The sequence below is a fragment of the Lutra lutra genome, chromosome 7 (assembly GCF_902655055.1).
Source record: "Lutra lutra chromosome 7, mLutLut1.2, whole genome shotgun sequence".
NCBI lineage: Eukaryota > Metazoa > Chordata > Mammalia > Carnivora > Mustelidae > Lutra > Lutra lutra.
The window spans coordinates 147,698,407-147,717,256 of record NC_062284.1 but is presented as its reverse complement, the minus strand read 5'-3'; the positions used below and the strand labels follow the sequence as shown (position 1 = coordinate 147,717,256).

At 40.4% G+C, this 18,850-nt stretch overlaps 2 gene segments (V, D, J or C); both read left to right on the top strand.

Moving 5' to 3' along the window:
• LOC125104246 (immunoglobulin heavy variable 3-74-like) overlaps positions 1–18,850 on the top strand; it is a 227,296-nt gene that overhangs the window by 185,456 nt on the left and 22,990 nt on the right.
• Positions 13,324–17,127, top strand: LOC125104238 (immunoglobulin heavy variable 3-23-like). The segment is given in 3 exon segments: positions 13,324–13,430; positions 13,534–13,844; positions 17,118–17,127. Coding segments are annotated over 3 exon segments (360 nt in total).

The following is an 18,850-nucleotide window of genomic DNA, read 5'->3' as shown; positions in this document are numbered from 1 at the left end:
ACATTTCACTCAGCATAATCTCTTTCAGTCCCATCCATGTTAATACAAAAGTGGGAGATTCATCCTTTCTGTTGGAGGCATAATACTCTATTGTATATATGGACCATATCTTCTTTATCCGTTTGTGCATTGAAGGGTATCTTGGTTCTTTCCAAATTTTGGTGACTGTGGTCATATCTGCTATGAACATAGGGGTACAGGAGGCCCTGCTGTTCACTACCTCTGTATCCTTGGGATAAATACCCAGTAGTGCAATTGCAGGGTCATAGGGAAGCTCTATTTTTAATTTCTTAAGGAATCTCCACACTGTTTTTCAAAATGACTGCACCAACTTGCATTCTCACCAACAGTATGAGATGGTTCCCCTTTCTCCACATCCTCTGCAACACACATTGTTGACTGTCTTGTTAATTTTGGGCATTCTGACTGGTGGTATCTCAATGTGGTTTTTATTTGAATCTCCCTGATGGCTAGTGATGATGAACATTTTTTCATGTGTCTGATAGCCGTTTTTAAGTCTCCATTGCAAAAGTGTCTGTTCATGTCTTCTGCCCATTTTTTGACATGATTATCTCTTTTCTGTATGTTGAGTTTGAGGAGTTCTCTATAGATATTGGATATCAGCCCTTTGTCTGTACTGTCATTTGCGAATATCTTCTCCCATTCCATCGGTTGCCTCTTTGTTTTGTTGACTGTTTCCTTTGCTGTGCAGAAGCTTTTGATCCTGATGAAGTCCCAAAAGTTCATTTTCAATTTTGCTTCCTTTGCCTTTGGAGGTGTATCTTGAAAGCAGTTGCTGTGGCTGATGTCGAATAGGTTACTGCCCATGTTCTCCTCTAGGATCTTGATAGATTCCTGTCTCACGTTGAGATCTTTTATCCATTTTGAGCTTATCTCTGTATACAGTGTAAGAGAATGGTCGAGTTTCATTGTTCTGCACATAGCTGTCTAGTTTTCCCAGCACCACTTACTGAAGAGACTGTCTTTTCCACTGGATGTTTTTTCCTGCTTTGTTGAAGGTTATTTGACCATCGAGTTGAGGGTCCATATCTGGGCTCTCTACTCTGTTCCACTGGTCTACGTGTCTGCTTTTGTGCCAGTACCATACTGTCTTGGTGATCACAGCTTTGTGGTAAAGCTTGAAATCAGGCAACGTGATGCCCCCAGCTTTGTTTTGTTACACAGAACCAGAATCTTTTCTGGTTCTGTGTAAATTTTAGGGTTATCATTCCCAGCACTTTGAAAAATGCTGATGGTATTTAGATCAGGATGGCATTGAAAGTATAGGTTGCTCTTGACAGCATATTATGACATAGATATACTATATGATATGGATATATAATAGATATATTATATGACATAGATATATCAATGATATTTATTCTTCTGAACCATCAGCATGAAGTGTTTTTCTATCTTTTTATGTCTTCTCCAATTTCTTTCATGAGTGTTCTGTAGTTCCTCAAGTACAGAGCATTTACCTCTTTTGTTAGGTTTATACCAAGGTATCATATGATCTTTGGTGCTATTGTAAATAGAATTGATTCTCTAATTTCTTTTTCCATGGGTTCATTGTTAGTTTGTATAAAAGCAACTGATTTCTGTGTATTGGGTTGTATCCTGCCACATTACTGAATTGCTGTATGAGTTCTAGCAGTTTGGGGGTAGAGTCTTTCAGGTTTTCCACATAAAGTATCATGTCATCTGCAAAAAGAGAGAGCTTAACTCTTTGACCATATATTTATTTCTTTTTGTTGTCTGATCGCTGTTGCTAGACTTCTACTACTATGTTGAACAATAGTGGAGAGAGGGGGCATCCTTGTCATATTCCTGATCTTAAGGGGAAATTTCTCAGCTTTTCCCCATTGAGGATGACATTTGATGTGGGTTTTTCATAGATGGAATTTATGAAATTGAGGAATGTTCCCTCTATCCCTACACTTGAAGAGTTTTAATCAGGAAAGGATGTTGTATTTTATCAAATGCTTTTTCTGCATCAATTGAGAGGAGCATGTTGTTCTCTCCTCTCTTACTAATTTGTTCTATCACATCGACTGATTTGCAAGTGTTGAATGGATCTTGCAGCTGAGGGAAAATCCCACTAGTTGTCATGGGTAATCCTTTTAATGTACGACTGTATGTTATTAGCTAGGGTCTTGTTCAGAATCTTGGCATCTATATTCATTAAGGATATTGTTCTGAAATTCTCCCCTTTGATGGGGTCTTTGCCTGGTTTGGGGCTCAAGGTAATACTGGCCTCATAGAATGACTCTGGAACTTTTCCACCTCTATTTTTTTGAAAAAGGTTCAGGAGAATAGGTATTATTTCTTATTTGAATATTTGGTAGAATTCCCCACAGAAAGCAGCATGTTTTGGACTCCTGTTTTTGGGAAGTTTGTGATCATTACTGCAATCTTGTGATTGGTTATTGATCTACTCATGTTGTCAATTTCTTCCTGTTTCAGTATTGGAAGTTTATAGGTTGCCAGGAATGCAACCATTTCTTCTAGGTTGCTTACCTTATTGACATATAGCTGTTTAGAATAAGTTCTGCTGATTTTTTTCTATTTTCTTGGTGTTAGTTATGATATCCCCCCTTTCATTCATAATGTAATAATTTGGGTCCTTTCTCTTTACCTTTGGATAAGTCTGACCAGTGTTTTATTGACCTTATTAATTAATTCATTCAGTGAACCAGCTTCTACTTTCTTTGATATATTCTACTGTATTTCTGGTTTATAATTCATTGACCTCTACTCTAATCTTAATTGTTCCCCTTCCAGTGCATGGGTTAGGCTTAATTTGTTTTTGATTGTCCAGTTCCTTAAGGTGTAAACGTTTGGTGTACTTACGATTTTTCTTTTTCTTTTTTTTCCTTCTTTTTTTTTTATGTCATACTACCAGTAAAATTTAATATTTTTTTGTAGTTCTTGATGTTTGTTAGTTTTTTTTTTTTCAGCATAACAGTATTCCTTGTTTTTGCACCACACCCAGTGCTCCATGCAATCCATGGCCTCTCTAATACCCATCATCTGGTTTGCCCAACCTCCCACCGCCTGCCCCTTCAAAACCCTCAGATAGTTTTTCAGAGTCCATAGTCTCTCATGGTACACCTCCCCTTCCAAGGATGCCCACTATCACCACTCTTATTCAACATAGTATTAGAAGTCCTAGCAACAGCAATCAGACAACAAAGAGAAATACAAGGTATCCTAATTGGCAATGAAGAAGCCAAACTCTCTCTCTTCGCAGATGACATGATTCTTTATATGGAAAACCCAAGAGACTCCACCCCCAAACTACTAAAACTCATAGAGCAATTCAGTAGCGTGGCAGGATACAAAGTCAATGTACAGAAATCAGTGGCTTTCTTATACACTAACAATGAAAATACAGAAATGGAAATTAGAGAATCGATTCCATTTACTATAGCACCAAGAACCATAAGATACCTGGGAATAAACCTCACCAAAGAGGTAAAGGATCTGTACTGGAGGAACTACAGAACACACATGAAAGAAATTGAAGAAGACATGAAGAGATGGAAGAATATTCCACCTCATGGATCAGAAGAATAAACATTGTGAAAATGTCTATACTGCCCAAAGCAATCTATACTTTCAATGCCATTCCGATCAAAATTCCACTTGCAATTTTCAAAGAGCCGGAGCAAACAATCTAAAATTTGTATGGAATCAGAAGAGACCCCGAACTGCTAAGGAAATATTGAAACAGAACAACTGAACTGGGATGATATGTTGCCTGATTCAAGCTTCACTACAAAGCTGTGATCACCAAGACAGCATGGTACTGGCACAAAAACAGACACATAGACCAGTGGAACCGATTAGAGTGCCCATATATGGACCCTCAACTCTACGGTCAAATAATCTTAGATAAAGCAGGAAAAAATATCCAGAGAAAGAAAGACAGTCTCTTTAATAAATGGTGCTGGGGAAAATGGACAGCTATACGTAGAAGAATGAAACTCGACCGTTCCCTTAAACCATACACAAAGATAAACTCAAAATGTATAAAAGACCTCAACGTGAGACAGGAATCCATCAGAATCCTAGGCTGTAACCTCTTCAACATCATCTACAGCTACTTCGTTCACGATATGTCTCCAAAGGCAAAGGAAATAAAAGCAAAAATGAACTTTTGGGACTTCATCAAAATCAAAAGCTTCTGCACAGCAAAGGAAATGGTCGGAGGCAACCCAGGAATGGGAGAACATATATGCAATTACAGTACAGACAAAAGGCTGATATCCAGGATCTATAAGGAACTCCTCAAACTCAACAGACAGAAAACAGATAATCATGTGAAAAAATGGGCAGAAGACATGAACAGACACTTCTCCAATGAAGACATACAAATGGCTATCAGACACATGAAAAAATGCTCATCATGGGGCACCTGGGTGGCTCGGTGGGTTAAGCCTCTGCCTTTGGCCCAGGTCATGATCCCAGGGTCCTGGGATTGAGCCCCACATCTGGCCCTCTGTTCAGCAGGGAGTCTGCTTCCCTTCCTCTCTCCCTGCCTGCCTCTCTGCCTGCTTGTGATTTCTGATTTCTGTCTGTCAAATAAATGAATAAAATCTTTAAAAAAAATGTTCATCATTTTTTGAACATCTCCCATCAGAGAGATTCAAATTAAAACCACATTGAGATACCACCTTACACCAGTTAGAATGGCCAAAATTACCAAGACAGGAAACAACATGTGTTGGAGAGGACGTGGAGAAAGGAGAACCCTCTTACACTGTTGGTGGGAATGCAAGTTGGTGCAGCCACTTTGGAGAACAGTGTGGAGATTCCTCAAGAAATTAAAAATAGAGCTTCCCTATGACCCTGCAATTGCACTACTGGGTATTTACCCCAAAGATAGGAATGTAGTGAAAAGAAGGGCCATCTGTACCCCAATGTTTATAGCAGCAAAGGCCACGGTCGCCAAACTGTGGAAAGAACCAAGATGCCCTTCAATGGACGAATGGATAAGGAAGATGTGGTCCATATACATGATGGAGTATGATGCCTCCATCAGAAAGGATGAATACCCAACTTTTGTAGCAACATGGACGGGACTGGAAGAGATGATGCTGAGTGAAATAAGTCAAGCAGAGAGAGTCAATTATCATATGGTTTCACTTATTTGTGGAGCATAACAAATAACATGAAGGACAAGGGGAGTTAGAGAGGAGAAGGGAGTTGGGGGCAATTGGAAGGGGTGGTGAACCATGAGAGACTATGGACTTTTTGTGTGTGTGTTTGAGTGAGGCTTAGATGGCTATGTGTTTCCCCCTTAGGACCACCTTTGCCATGTCCCATAGGCTTTGGACTGATGTGTTTTCATTCTAATTGGTTTCCATTAATTGTTTAAGTTCTTCTTTGACCTCCTTGTTAAACCAAACATTCTTGAATAGGATGGTCATTAGCTTCCAAGATTTTGAATTCCTTCCAAAATTTTCCTTGTGTTTGAGTTCCTGTTGAAAGCATTGTGGTCTGAGAATATGCAAGGAGTAATCTCAGTCTTTTGGTGTCCGTTGAGACCTCATTTGTGACCCAGTATATTGTCTATTCTGGAGAAACATCCATGAGTGCTTGAGAAGAATAAGTATTCTGTTGTTTTAGGGATGTTCTGTGTATATCTATGAGGTCCAACTGGTCTAGTGAGTCATTCGAAGCTCTTGTTTGTTGATTTTCTGCTTAGATGATGAGTCTACTTGTTGATACTGGAGTGTTGAGGTCTCCTACAATTAGGGTATTACTAACAATATGTCTTTTTGTTGTTGTAAACAGTTGGCTTATGTTGTTGACTGTTCCCGTGTTGGGGGTATAGATATTTACAATTGTTAGATCTTCTTGGTGGGTAGACACTTTTAGCACAATGTAGTGTCCCTCTGCATCTATTATTACAGTCTAGCTTAAAATAATTTGTCTGATATAAGAAGGGCTACCCCAGCTTTCTTTGCAGTCATTGTCATGAAAGGTGGCTCTCCATCTCTTCACATTTAGACTGGATGTATGTTTAGGTTCAGAATGAGTCTCTTGAGACAGCATGTGGATAGGTCCCATCTTCTTATCTAATCTGCAACCCTGTGCCATTTTATGGGAGCATTTAAGACATTCATGTTGAGAGTGATTATTGAAAGATATAATTTTATTCTCATCATGTTGCCTGCGATGGCCTTGTTTTTGTAGATTATCTCTGTAAATTTCTGTTCTACAACACTCTTGGCATCTTTCTCATATTATGGACACCCCCCCCTTATTATTTCCTGAGGTTCCAGCTTAGTGGTTACATATTCTTTCAATCTCTGTCAGTCTTGGAAGTTCCTTGACTCTCCATCCATTCTAGGTGAGAACCTTGCAAGGTAAAGTATTCTTGGCTGCATATTCTTCAAATTTATGCCCTGAATATATCCTACCAGCGCTTTCTGGTTTGCCAGGACTCTGTGGACAGATCTGACATTATTCTGATTTTCCTCGTTCTGTGCATAAGGAATCTCTTCACCATAACTGCCCTTAAGATGGTTTCCTTTCTTTTAAGATTTGCATAATTTATTAGTACGTGCCGTGGCATTGGTTTATTTTCCTTGATCTTAAGAGAGGTCCTCTCTGTCTCTAGGACATGAGTGCTTCTATCACTTGCACTGAGCCCTAACACTTAGTCCCTAACCCCTAATCCTGAAATCTAAACCTAACTCTAACACTAATACTTAAGCATAACCCTCTGAAGGAAATGAATAAATAAATAAACACTAATTCCCATCTGTGAAACTGAGCTTCAAAAAAAAAAAAAAAAAAAAAAAAAACTACATAACCCCAATGTTCACAGCAGCAATGGCCACAGTTGCCAAACCGTGGAAAGGACCGACATGCCATTCAACAGATAAATGGATAAAGATGATGTGGCCCACATATACTATGGACTATTATGCCTCCATCAGAAAGGATGAATACCCAACTTTTGTATTAACATGGAAGGACTGGAGGAGATTATGTTGAGTGAAATAACTCAAGCAGAGAGAGTTAATTATCATATGGTTTCACTTATTTTTGGAACATAAGGAACAACTTGGAGGTCATTAGGAGATGGAAAGGAAAAGGAAAGGAAAAGTTAATTCGGGAAAATCTGAGTGGAACATGAACCATGAAAGACTGTGGATTCTGAGAAACAAACTGAGGGTTTGGGAATGGAGGGGGTGAGAGGTTATGTGCTTCTAATGCTGGGCATTAAGGAGGGCACATATTGCATGGAGCGATGGGTGTGATGCATAAACAGTGAATTCTGGAACACTGAAATTTTTAATTTAATTTAAAAAAAAAGATCAATTACATAATAAGAAAACCCTACCAAGTCGGATAAACTCCCACATTGATGCAAATGTGCACCTCCACACCACTTCCAGTTAGTTGTTGTTGTGGAAAGTGTTATAGATAAATAACACATTCTCTGAACACTACACCTTCAAGTCTAGGCTAGGAAGCAACTTTATTGAAGTACCTGAAACTGGAAATGATCCCAATCCTAAAAAAACTACTGAAAAAATAAAGTTATCCTGTGTTCATAGTCTGAAATTCTGTCAATAAATAAACTGATGATTTTTGCTACACATAACCACATGGATATATTCCCAAGGATTGATGCTGAGAAAAATAAGCCCTAAAAATCAAAGGACCTACAGTAAAACTAACATTTTACATTCTAGAAAATTGAACCTAGTGTAAGGTAACATGAGAAAGATCAATACTTATGTGGGGACAGGGAGAAGAAAGGAAGAAGAAGGAGGAGGCATTCCAGGTAAGATACAGGAAAATCAAAGGGGACGTGACCTCCTCACTCTTGAGAATGTTGACTCTGACCCAGTGGTTCCCATATCACACACTCCACACATGTGAACTTCATCCTGTGTCAAATACACACACCACAGCTATTATAGATAATCCCAGAGATGACTCAGGAGGAAGGCAGAGATAGTGCAATGTCAGAGACTTGAAAACACACCTCAGAAGCCTGATTCACTCTGTATTTCAGGGAAACTCTAGAGTAAGCAAAACGAACCTGTCCCCATACAGGATGAGTTCCACATTCCGCATGAGCTTGCCCTTTCTGTTCTGCAAGCGGTTCAGAAAGGCAGGGGGGTGGTCCCATGGGGAGGAGCACAGGTATACATCCTGAGGCTCATTCTCACACCATATCTGCTCTTGGACGTCTCACAAACCCTCTACAATTCTGGATGTAGGTTCACATCTCCTTCTGTGGTAACATGATGTCTATGCCCCAAGATTTGTGTGAATCTGTAAAAACTACATAGCACATGAACCCCAAGTGTGTACTCTGGAAAATCATTAATCAAAAATCCTATTTTGCAAATGTTTTCAATACCACCGAGTCAAAAGCAATCACATCTGATCTGGTCACTGCCCACTCTGTAAACACAGATCCCAAGCTAGCTGTATAGGCAGAGGACATGCAAATAGGGCCCTCCTTCTGCTGATTAAAGCATTCCAGCCCTGACCCTAGAAATGAGAGAGGAGCCCCAGGCCCAGGAATCCAAGGTGATCCTATGCAGTGATCAAGACAGTACACAAACAACTCACTATGGAATTTGTGCTTGGCTGAGTTTCACTAGTTAACATTTTAAAAGCTAATTTATGTTGAACAAGAGACATTGAGTATGTGACTGGATATGGGTGAGGGAAACAGTGAAGATATTGTGTCTGCAGGTGTCCATGTGAAGTGCAGTTGGTGGAGTCTGGGGGAGACCTTGTGAAATCCTTAGAGTCCCTGAAACTTTCTTGTGTAACCTGAGAGTTCACCTTCAGTATCTGCAGGATGAGCTGGATCTGAGAAGCTCCAAGGAAAGGGCTGCATTGGTCTAATTAGCTTTCCTGAAATAGCATAAGTTGGAGAACCTGGAGATATGAAAGAGTAATTGTCTCCAGAGGCAGAAGGACAGGACTGTTCCTGTTCCAGATCAAGCATACAGGAAAGAAGAATGAGGGAATTCCTCTCTCTGCATTTCATTCTATTCAGAACCTTAATGGATTGGATGATGCCCACTGGCCCAGAGACCATGGCTGCAAATACCAATCTCTTCTGGAACAGCATTATAGGCACCCACAGAAGGAATGTTTAATCTGGGCAGCCATGACCCAGTCACTTTGACACATAGACTTTGCCATCACACATCGACCTTCTATAAATGTGGGCATCAGTATGCATCTTCTTATATCAAACTCATTCTGAATATAGAGAAAATAACACGGTCATAATTTCACCTTATATGAAATAAAGATCCTGCATATAAACAAAAACGTGAAACTCCTTTCCAGAGGATTAGGTGAGGCTCTTGAGTGATGTTTACTCTTCTCCTCAATAAACTGTAACTGAGCTATTACGATGTACAATTAAGATTTCTTAAATGCACTGATCAAGCAAGATGGTAAAAGAGTCGGAGACTTCGTTTCATCTGCTTCCCTGGATTTGGCTACATAACTATCCAATCACTCAGCACTTCTATGAGTTCAAACTGAGAGGTATGGAAAAAAATGCTGGAATTCTATAAATGGAAAAAGAACCACTTTTTTCAAGGAAGGAGGGCCAAGAAGTGAAACAAAGGAGATATATCAGAAGATAAACAATGGGGGAGGGAACTTCAGAAAGCCAGTCAACATAAGTGATATAGCCCCTGATGGCAAAGCCAGAACCTTTAGATATCTGCTCCAGTGAGAGAAATTCCTGCTTGAAACATGCTCTTTGGTGAAGGAGTGTCAGAATTTTAGGTGGGACTTGTGGTCTCAGGATCATGGAGACACAGACAAAATGGGAATGCCTGAATCTTCAGTGTTCCTCATCATTGGAGCAGGGGAAACTGGTTATGGTCTGAGAACTTGGGAGGGTCTCTCAGCTCAGTTTGCTATAAACCCAGAGCCCTGGCGGCTCTGGGTGACAGATCTCAGTGTGGGGGAGGGATGTTGCAAACGCCAAAGACAGTGGTGGCCCACCGCCATCCCACAGGAGGGGAGGCTCAGGAGTGCACGTGACCAGGTGACCACACTCCATGGGGAATCTTGAGGACAGAAAGCCACAACCCTCCACCTACCCATGAGGACTGGTACAGGTGCACACCACAGGAGTCTAGACAGTGGCACATACAAAAGGGAAGACTTCTTATTCCTGAGTGTTAACTGTAGAAAGGAGCTGGGATCATTCAGCTCCCGGGCTGGAGAGCATCATATGGTTATTTTTATTCTCATCCTCTAAAGAGACTCAAATGCCTTCAGGGAAGAAAAGCCACATAGAAAAACTAGAAACTGTTTACACTGACCCTGACCCCTGGCAATGGGTGGTACAACACCACTGACACAGAGATATCTGAGAATCAGTGCATCAGGCCCCTCCCCGAGAACAGCTGGAAGAACACGGAATACCACGTGTACAGAGCACTCAGCACTGCACAACTCCAGCTCTAGGGGAAAATACTACAAAGAATGTGAGGTTGTTTCTCATGATTCATTGCTATTTCAGTTGAAAATTTTCTTTTTCTTTTCTCTTTTTTTTTCTTTTCAATGACTTTGTTATTTTAACAACTCTGTTTTAAAGTCTTTTTTAACTAGAATTTGAACATGTACTTTTTATATGTATATTCTTCATTTTTTGCTTACTCTCACTGTACTCAATTATTTTGTATATATATAAGTTTTGCTTTCCTTACAATTTTGGGATTTAGTTTCTTCTAACACGCAGACCAAAATATTCACAGGACCAAGTGGATCCCCCTGTTTTGTCCACCCGGAAGATTATATTCTCGCTTCCACACCCAGCATTTTTGCTTATTTGGTTCTGACCTCTTCAGACTTCTCTACTGTGTATTTTGCTTGCATTTGGGTTCATATTTGTGCTTTTGTTCACTCACTCACCCACACTTCTCTGGGCAAAATGACTAGAGAGAGGAAGCCAAAGCAGAAGAAAAATCCAGAGGTAAAACTCTCTGCCACAGATGTAATCTATAAAATAAAATTGAAAAGTTTTGAATAAATAAATAATTAAAATACAAAAAAATGGGACAGCCACATACAGAGGAATGAAACTGGACCATTTCCTTACACCACACACAAAAATAGTCTCAAAGAAGATGAAAGACCTCAGTGTGAGGCAGAAATCCATCAAAATCCTTGAGGAGAACACAGGCAGCAACCTCTTCAACCTCAGCCACAGCAACGTCATCCTAGAAACATTGGCAAAGGCAAGGGAAACAAGGGCAAAACTGAGTTATTGGGATTTCATCAAGATCAAACCTTTGGCATAGGAAAGGAAACAGTTAACAAAACCAAGAGACAATTGACAGAATGGGAGATGATACTTACAAATAACATATCGGATAAAGGGCTAGTATTCAAAATCTATAAAGAAGTTATCAAACTCAACACCCAAAGAACAAATAATCCAATCAAGATATGGACAGAAGACATGAACAGACATTTCTGCAAAGAAGACATCCAGATGGCCAACAGTCAAATGGCAAAGTGCTCCACATCACTCAGCATCAGGGAAATACAAATCAAAACCACAATGAGATATCACCTCACACCAGTCAGAATGGCTAAAATTAACAAGTCAGGAAACCACAGATGTTGGCAAGGATGTGGAGAAAAGGGAAACCTCCTACACTGTTGGTGGGAATGCAAGCTGTGCAGCCACTCTGGAAAACAGCATGGAGGTTTCTCAAAAAGTTGGAAATAGAGCTACTACAAGCTAGCAATCGTACTACTACCCTATGACTCACCAATCACACTACTGGGTATTTACCCTAAAGATACAAATACAATGACCTGAAGCTGCATGGGCACTCAAATGTTTATAGCAGCAATGTCCACAATAACCAAACTATGGGAAGAACCTAGATGTCCATCAACAGATGAATGGATAAAGGAGATGTGGTGTATATACACAACGGAATACTATGCAGCCATCAAAAGAAATGAAATCTTGCCATTTGCAATAATGTTGATGAGACTAGAAGGTATTATGCTGAGTGAAATCAGTCACTCAGAGAAAGACAATTATCATATGATCTCCCTGATATGAGGAATTTGAAAGACAGGACGGGGGTCGTTGGGAGTAGGGAGGGAAAAAAATGAAACAATGTAGGATGAGGAGGGAGACAAACCATAAGGGACTCTTAATCACACAAAACAAACTGAGGGTTGCTGGGGGGGGTGTGGGAGTTGGGAGAGGGTGGTTGACTTATGGACATTGGAGAGGGTATGTGCTATGCTGCCCTGGGGCAAACAATAAATGTTAATAAAAATAATTTAAAAAACAAAAAAATTTCAATAAAATAAAATTATGCTATGTTCACTCCTTGGGTAACTGCCAAACATTAAAATAAATGATTCTTGATACAGACAGCAACATGCTTGAATTTTCAAGGATTTGTGCAGAGCAAAAAAAAAAAAATCCTACAATTAAAATTACATACAATATAAATTCTTCAAAATTAAAACTAGTCTAACTAACATGAGAAAATCCCATAGTTATGTGTCAACGGGTGAAGAAGGGAAGAGGAAGGAGGAATTCCAGAAAATATACAGGAAGTTTTATGGAGAATTGATTTGTTCACTATGGATAATGTTGATTCTGACACCCATGTTTATCCTATCACACACTCTGCCTGTATGCCGTTCATTCCGAGTCAAGCACACTCACCAAAATTCTTACAAATAATCCCAGAGATGACTTGGGAGTAACATAGAGACATTGAAATGTTAGAAAATACACCTACACAAACCCGATGCTCTCTATATTTCAGGGCAACATAGAGAGGACGTAAAATCATCCTGTCTGCATTACAGGAGGGGTTCCACATTCCTCACCAGCCTGCCCACTCTGTCCTCCAGGTGGTTCAGGGGACAGTGTGTCCTATGGGGATGAGCACAGGGCCACATACTGGGGCTCACTCTCAACCTGTGTGTGCTCTTGGACACCTCACAAAACCCTCTAAAATTCTGGGTGTAGGTTTACATTTCATTATGGCATAACATGACATCAATTCCACAACATTCGTGTGAATATGTAAAAACAAAGTAGCACATGCCCAAGTAAATACTCTGGAAAGTTATATAATGAAAATCATATTTTTTTTCTACAGTGGTCAAAACAAACAAAACAAAGGCAGTCACATCTCTTCTGGCCATTGCCCTCTATGGTCACGTAGATCCCAAGCTGAATATATAGTCAGAGAACATGCAAATAGGGCCCTCCATCTGCTGGTTAAAAACAGCCCAAACCTGACTCTGCAGCTGGGAGAGGAGCCCCAGCACCAGGATCCAGGTGTTCCAGTCAGTACTCAGGACAGGACACAGACAACTCACAATGGAGTTTGTGCTTGGCTGGGTTTTCCTTGTTGCTCTTTTAAAAGGTAATTCATGGTGAACAAGAGACGTTGAGGACGTGAGTGGATATGAATGAAAGAAACCATGGATGTGTGACAGTTTCCTGACCGGGATGTCTTGTGTCTGCAGGTGTCCAGGGTGAGGCGCAGCTGGTGGAGTCTGGGGGAGACCTGGTGAAGCCTGGGGGGTCCCTGAGACTCTCCTGTGCAGCCTCTGGATTCAACTTCCCTAGCTATGGCATGAGTTGGGTCCGCCAGGCTCCAGGGAAGGGGCTGCAGTGGGTCGCAGCTATTAGCAGTGGTGGAAGTAGCACATACTACGCAGACTCTGTGAAGGGCCGATTCACCATCTCCAGAGACAACGGCAAGAACACGCTGTATCTGCAGATGAACAGCCTGAGAGACGAGGACACGGCCCTGTATTACTGTGCGAAGGACACAGTGAGGGGACATCAGTGTGAGCCCAGACACAAACCTCCCTGTAGGACGGGATCTGGCCACCAGGGGGTGCACACCTCTCTCCAATTCTGTCTTTAAGCCACAGGAGCAGGCACAGCTGGAGGATATGGGCAGGTTTCCTGTCAGGGTCTTTGGCATTCATGCCTTCAAGCTTTTTCCCCAAGGGAGCCTCTCTGCACACATGATTCTGTGCTTAACTCTTCACTCGCTGACTTTGAAAATTTGTTCTAATGGCATAACAATTATACTAAAATGACAAAATACAGACTCACTCACGTTTTTTGCTGTCCCTAAATGCCAATGAATTATAAAAATCCTGATGTTCATCAACTGAACACTTACAGGAATCCCAGCTGCTCTCACTGTGCATCAAAGGTCCACCCAGCTCAATGTGGAAACTTGGTAGAAGGAGCATAAAGTGCATACAGGACATGAGGCTACAGAGGCATCAACAATCCAAAGTAAAAGAAGAAACGGTGTTGGTTGGGGAGTCACTGTCTTAAACAATGCTCACAGCATCAATGTTAGTGACAACATGGGAAAGCAGTGGAACCCCCTCAAGGTGTGATCTGTAGTCTGGACATTACACACACACATGCATAAACACGCACACACACACATGCACACACACACACACACACAGAAGTATGAAACCTTTTTCACTTTGCCCTAATTTTTCTGAGGCAAAGGTGGTCCTAAGACAAAAATACACAGCATACAGGAAGACCTCAAGAAGCAAGAAAAAGCTGAAAGAAACACTCTAACGTGATTACTAAAGCCAAATAAAGGAGAAGGAAGGATATGGTAAACATTAGAGCAGTAATAAATGATATAAAAACAAAAGAAAACAAAAAACAAACAGAGCAGAACAAAAAATCAAGGTCTGGTTTTTTGGAAAAAAAATAAAATTGATTGAAGAGGCTGTCTTTTTTCCATTGGACATTCTTTCCTGCTTTGTCGAAGATGAGTTGACCATAGAGTTGAGGGTCCATTTCTGGGCTCTCTATTCTGTTCCATTGATCTATGTGTCTGTTTTTGTGCCAGTACCATGCACTCTTGATGATGACGGCTTTGTACTAGAGCTTGAAGTCCGGAATTGTGATGCCACCAACTTTGGCTTTCTTTTTCAATATTGCTTTGGCTATTCGAGGTCTTTTCAGGTTCCATATAAATTTTAGGATTATTTGTTCCATTTCTTTGAAAAAAATGGATGGTACTTTGATAGGAATTGCATTAAATGTGTAGATTGCTTTAGGTAGCATAGACATTTTCACAATATTTATTCTTCCAATCCAGGAGCATGGAACATTTTTCCATTTCTTTGTGTCTTCCTCAATTTCTTTCATGAGTACTTTATACTTTTCTGAGTATAGATTCTTAGTCTCTTTGGTTAGGTTTATTCCTAGGTATCTTATAGTTTTGGGTGCAATTGTAAATGGGATGGACTCCTTAATTTCTCTTTCTTCTGTCTTGTTGTTGGTGTAGAGAAATGCAACTGATTTCTGTGCATTGATTTTATATCCTGACACTTTACTGAATTCCTGTACAAGTTCTAGCAGTTTTGGAGTGGAGTCTTTTGGGTTTTCCACATAGAGTATCATATCATCTGCGAAGAGTGATAGTTTGACTGCTTCTTTGCCGATTTGGATGCCTTTAATTTCCTTTTGTTGTCTGATTGCTGAGGCTAGGACTTCTAGTACTATGTTGAATAGCAGTGGTGATAACGGACATCCCTGCCGTGTTCCTGACCTTAGCGGAAAAGCTTTCAGTTTCTCTCCATTGAGAATGATATTTGCGGTGGGTTTTTCATAGATGGCTTTGATAATATTGAGGTATGTGCCGTCTATCCCTACACTTTGAAGAGTTTTGATCAGGAAGGGATGCTGTACTTTGTCAAATGCTTTTTCAGCATCTATGGAGAGTATCATATGGTTCTTGTTCTTTCTTTTATTAATGTGTTGTATCACATTGATTGATTTGCAGATGTTGAACCAACCTTGCAGCCCTGGAATAAATCCCACTTGGTCGTGGTGAATAATCCTTTTAATGTACTGTTGAATCCTATTGGCTAGTATTTTGGCGAGAATTTTTGCATCTGTGTTCATCAAGGATATTGGTCTGTAGTTCTCTTTTTTGTTGGGATCCTTGTCTGGTTTTGGGATCAAGGTGATGCTGGCCTCATAAAATGACTTTGGAAGTTTTCCTTCTATTGCTATTTTTTGGAACAGTTTCAGGAGAATAGGAATTAGTTCTTCTTTAAATGTTTGGTAGAATTCCCCCAGGAAGCCATCTGGCCCTGTGCTTTTGTTTGTTTGGAGATTTTTGATGACTGTTTCAATCTCCTTACTGGTTATGGGTCTGTTCAGGCTTTCTATTTTTTCCTGGTTCAGTTGTGGTAGTTTATATGTCTCTAGGAATGCATCCATTTCTTCCAGATTGTCAAATTTGTTGGCGTAGAGTTGCTCATAGTATGTTCTTATAATTGTCTGTATTTCTTTGGTGTTCATTGTGATCTCTCCTCTTTCATTCATGATTTTATTTATTTGGGTCCTTTCTCTTTTCTTTTTGATAAGTCTGGCCAGGGGTTTATCAATCTTATTCTTTCAAAGAACCAGCTCCTAGTTTCGTTGATTTGTTCTACTGTTGTTTTGGTTTCTATTTCATTGATTTCTGCTCTGATCTTTATGATTTCTCTTCTCCTGCTGGGTTTAGGGTTTCTTTCTTGTTCTTTCTCCAGCTCCTTTAGGTGTAGGGTTAGGTTGCGTACCTGAGACCTTTCTTGTTTCTTGAGAAAGGCTTGTACCGCTATATATTTTCCTCTCAGGACTGCCTTTGTTGTGTCCCACAGATTCTGAACCGTTGTGTTTTCATTATCATTTGTTTCCATAATTTTTTTCTATTCTTCTTCAATTTCCTGGTTGACCCATTCATTCTTTAGAAGGATGCTGTTTAGTCTGCATGTGTTTGGGTTCTTTCCAAATTTCCTCTTGTGATTGAGTTCTAGCTTCAGAGCATTGTGGTCTGAAAATATGCAGGGAATGATCCCAATCTTTTGATACCGGTTGAGACTTGATTTAGGACCAAGAATGTGATCTATTCTGGAGAATGTTCCATGTGCACTAGAGAAGAATGTGTATTCTGTTGCTTTGGGATGAAATGTTCTGAATATATCTGTGATGTCCATCTGGTCCAGTGTGTCATTTAAGGCCTTGATTTCCTTGTTGATCTTTTGTTTGGATGATCTGTCCATTTCAGTGAGGGGAGTGTTAAAATCCCCTACTATTATTGTATCCTTGTCGATGTGTTTCTTTGATTTTGTTATTAATTGGTTTATATAGTTGGCTGCTCCCACGTTAGGGGCATAGATATTTAAAATTTTTAGATCTTCTTGTTGGACAGTTCCTTTGAGTATGAAATTGGACAGCCACATGCAGAAAAATGAAATTGGATCATTTCCTTACACCACACACGAAAATAGACTCAAAATGGATGAAGGATCTCAATGTGAGAAAGGAATCCATCAAAATCCTCGAGGAGAACACAGGCAGCAACCTCTTCGACGTCAGCCGCAGCAACATCTTCCTAGGAACATCACCAAAGGCAAGGGAAGCAAGGGCAAAAATGAACTTTTGGGATTTTATCAAGATCAAAAGCTTTTGCACAGCAAAGGAAACAGTGAACAAAACCAAAAGACAACTGACAGAATGGGAGAAGATATTTGCAAATGACATATCAGATAAAGGGCTAGTGTCCAAAATCTATAAAGAACTTAGCAAACTCAACACCCAAAGAACAAATAATCCAATCAAGAAATGGGCAGAGGACATGAACGGACATTTCTGCAAAGAAGACATCCAGATGGCCAACAGACACATGAAAAAGTGCTCCATATCACTCGGCATCAGGGAAATACAAATCAAAACCACCATGAGATATCACCTCACACCAGTCAGAATGGCTAAAATGAACAAGTCAGGAAATGACAGATGCTGGCAAGGATGCGGAGAAAGGGGAACCCTCCTACACTGTTGGTGGGAATGCAAGCTGGTGCAACCACTCTGGAAAACAGCATGGAGGTTCCTCAAAATGTTGAAAATAGAACTACCCTATGACCCTGCAATTGCACTGCTGATTATTTACCCTAAAGATACAAACGTAGTGATCCGAAGGGGCACATGCACCCGAATGTTTATAGCAGCAATGTCTACAATAGCCAAACTATGGAAAGAACCTAGATGTCCATCTACAGACGAATGGATAAAGATGTGGTATATACACACAATGGAATACTATGCAGCCATCAAAAGAAATGATATCTTGCCATTTGTGACGACGTGGATGGAACTAGAGGGTATCATGCTTAGCGAAATAAGTCAATCGGAGAAAGACAACTATCATATGATCTCCCTGATATGAGGGAGAGGAGATGCAACATGGGGGGTTAAGGGTGTAGGAGAAGAATAAATGAAACAAGATGGGATTGGGAGGGAGACAAACCATAAGTGTCCCTTAATCTCACAAAACAAACTGAGGGTTGATGGGGGGAGGGGGGTTTGGAGACAGGGGATGGGGTTATGGATATTGGGGAGGGTATGTGCTATGGTGAATGCTGTGAAGTGTGTAAACCTGGCGATTCGCAGACCTGTACCCCTGGGGATAAAAATATATGTTTATAAAGCTGTAAAAAAAAAAAAGAAAAAGAAAGAAAGAAAGGATGAATACCCAAGTTTTGTAGCAACATGGACGGGACTGGAAGAGATTATGCTGAGTGAAGTAAGTCAAGCAGAGAGAGTCAATTATCATATGGTTTCACTTATTTGTGGAGCATAACAAATACCATGGAGGACAAGGGGAGATGGAGAGGAGAAGGGAGTTCGGGGAAATTGGAAGGTGAGGTGAACCATGAGAGACTATGGACTCTGAAAAACGATCTGAGAATTTTGAAGGGGTGGGGGGTGAGAGGTTGGGGTCATCAGGTGGTGGGTATT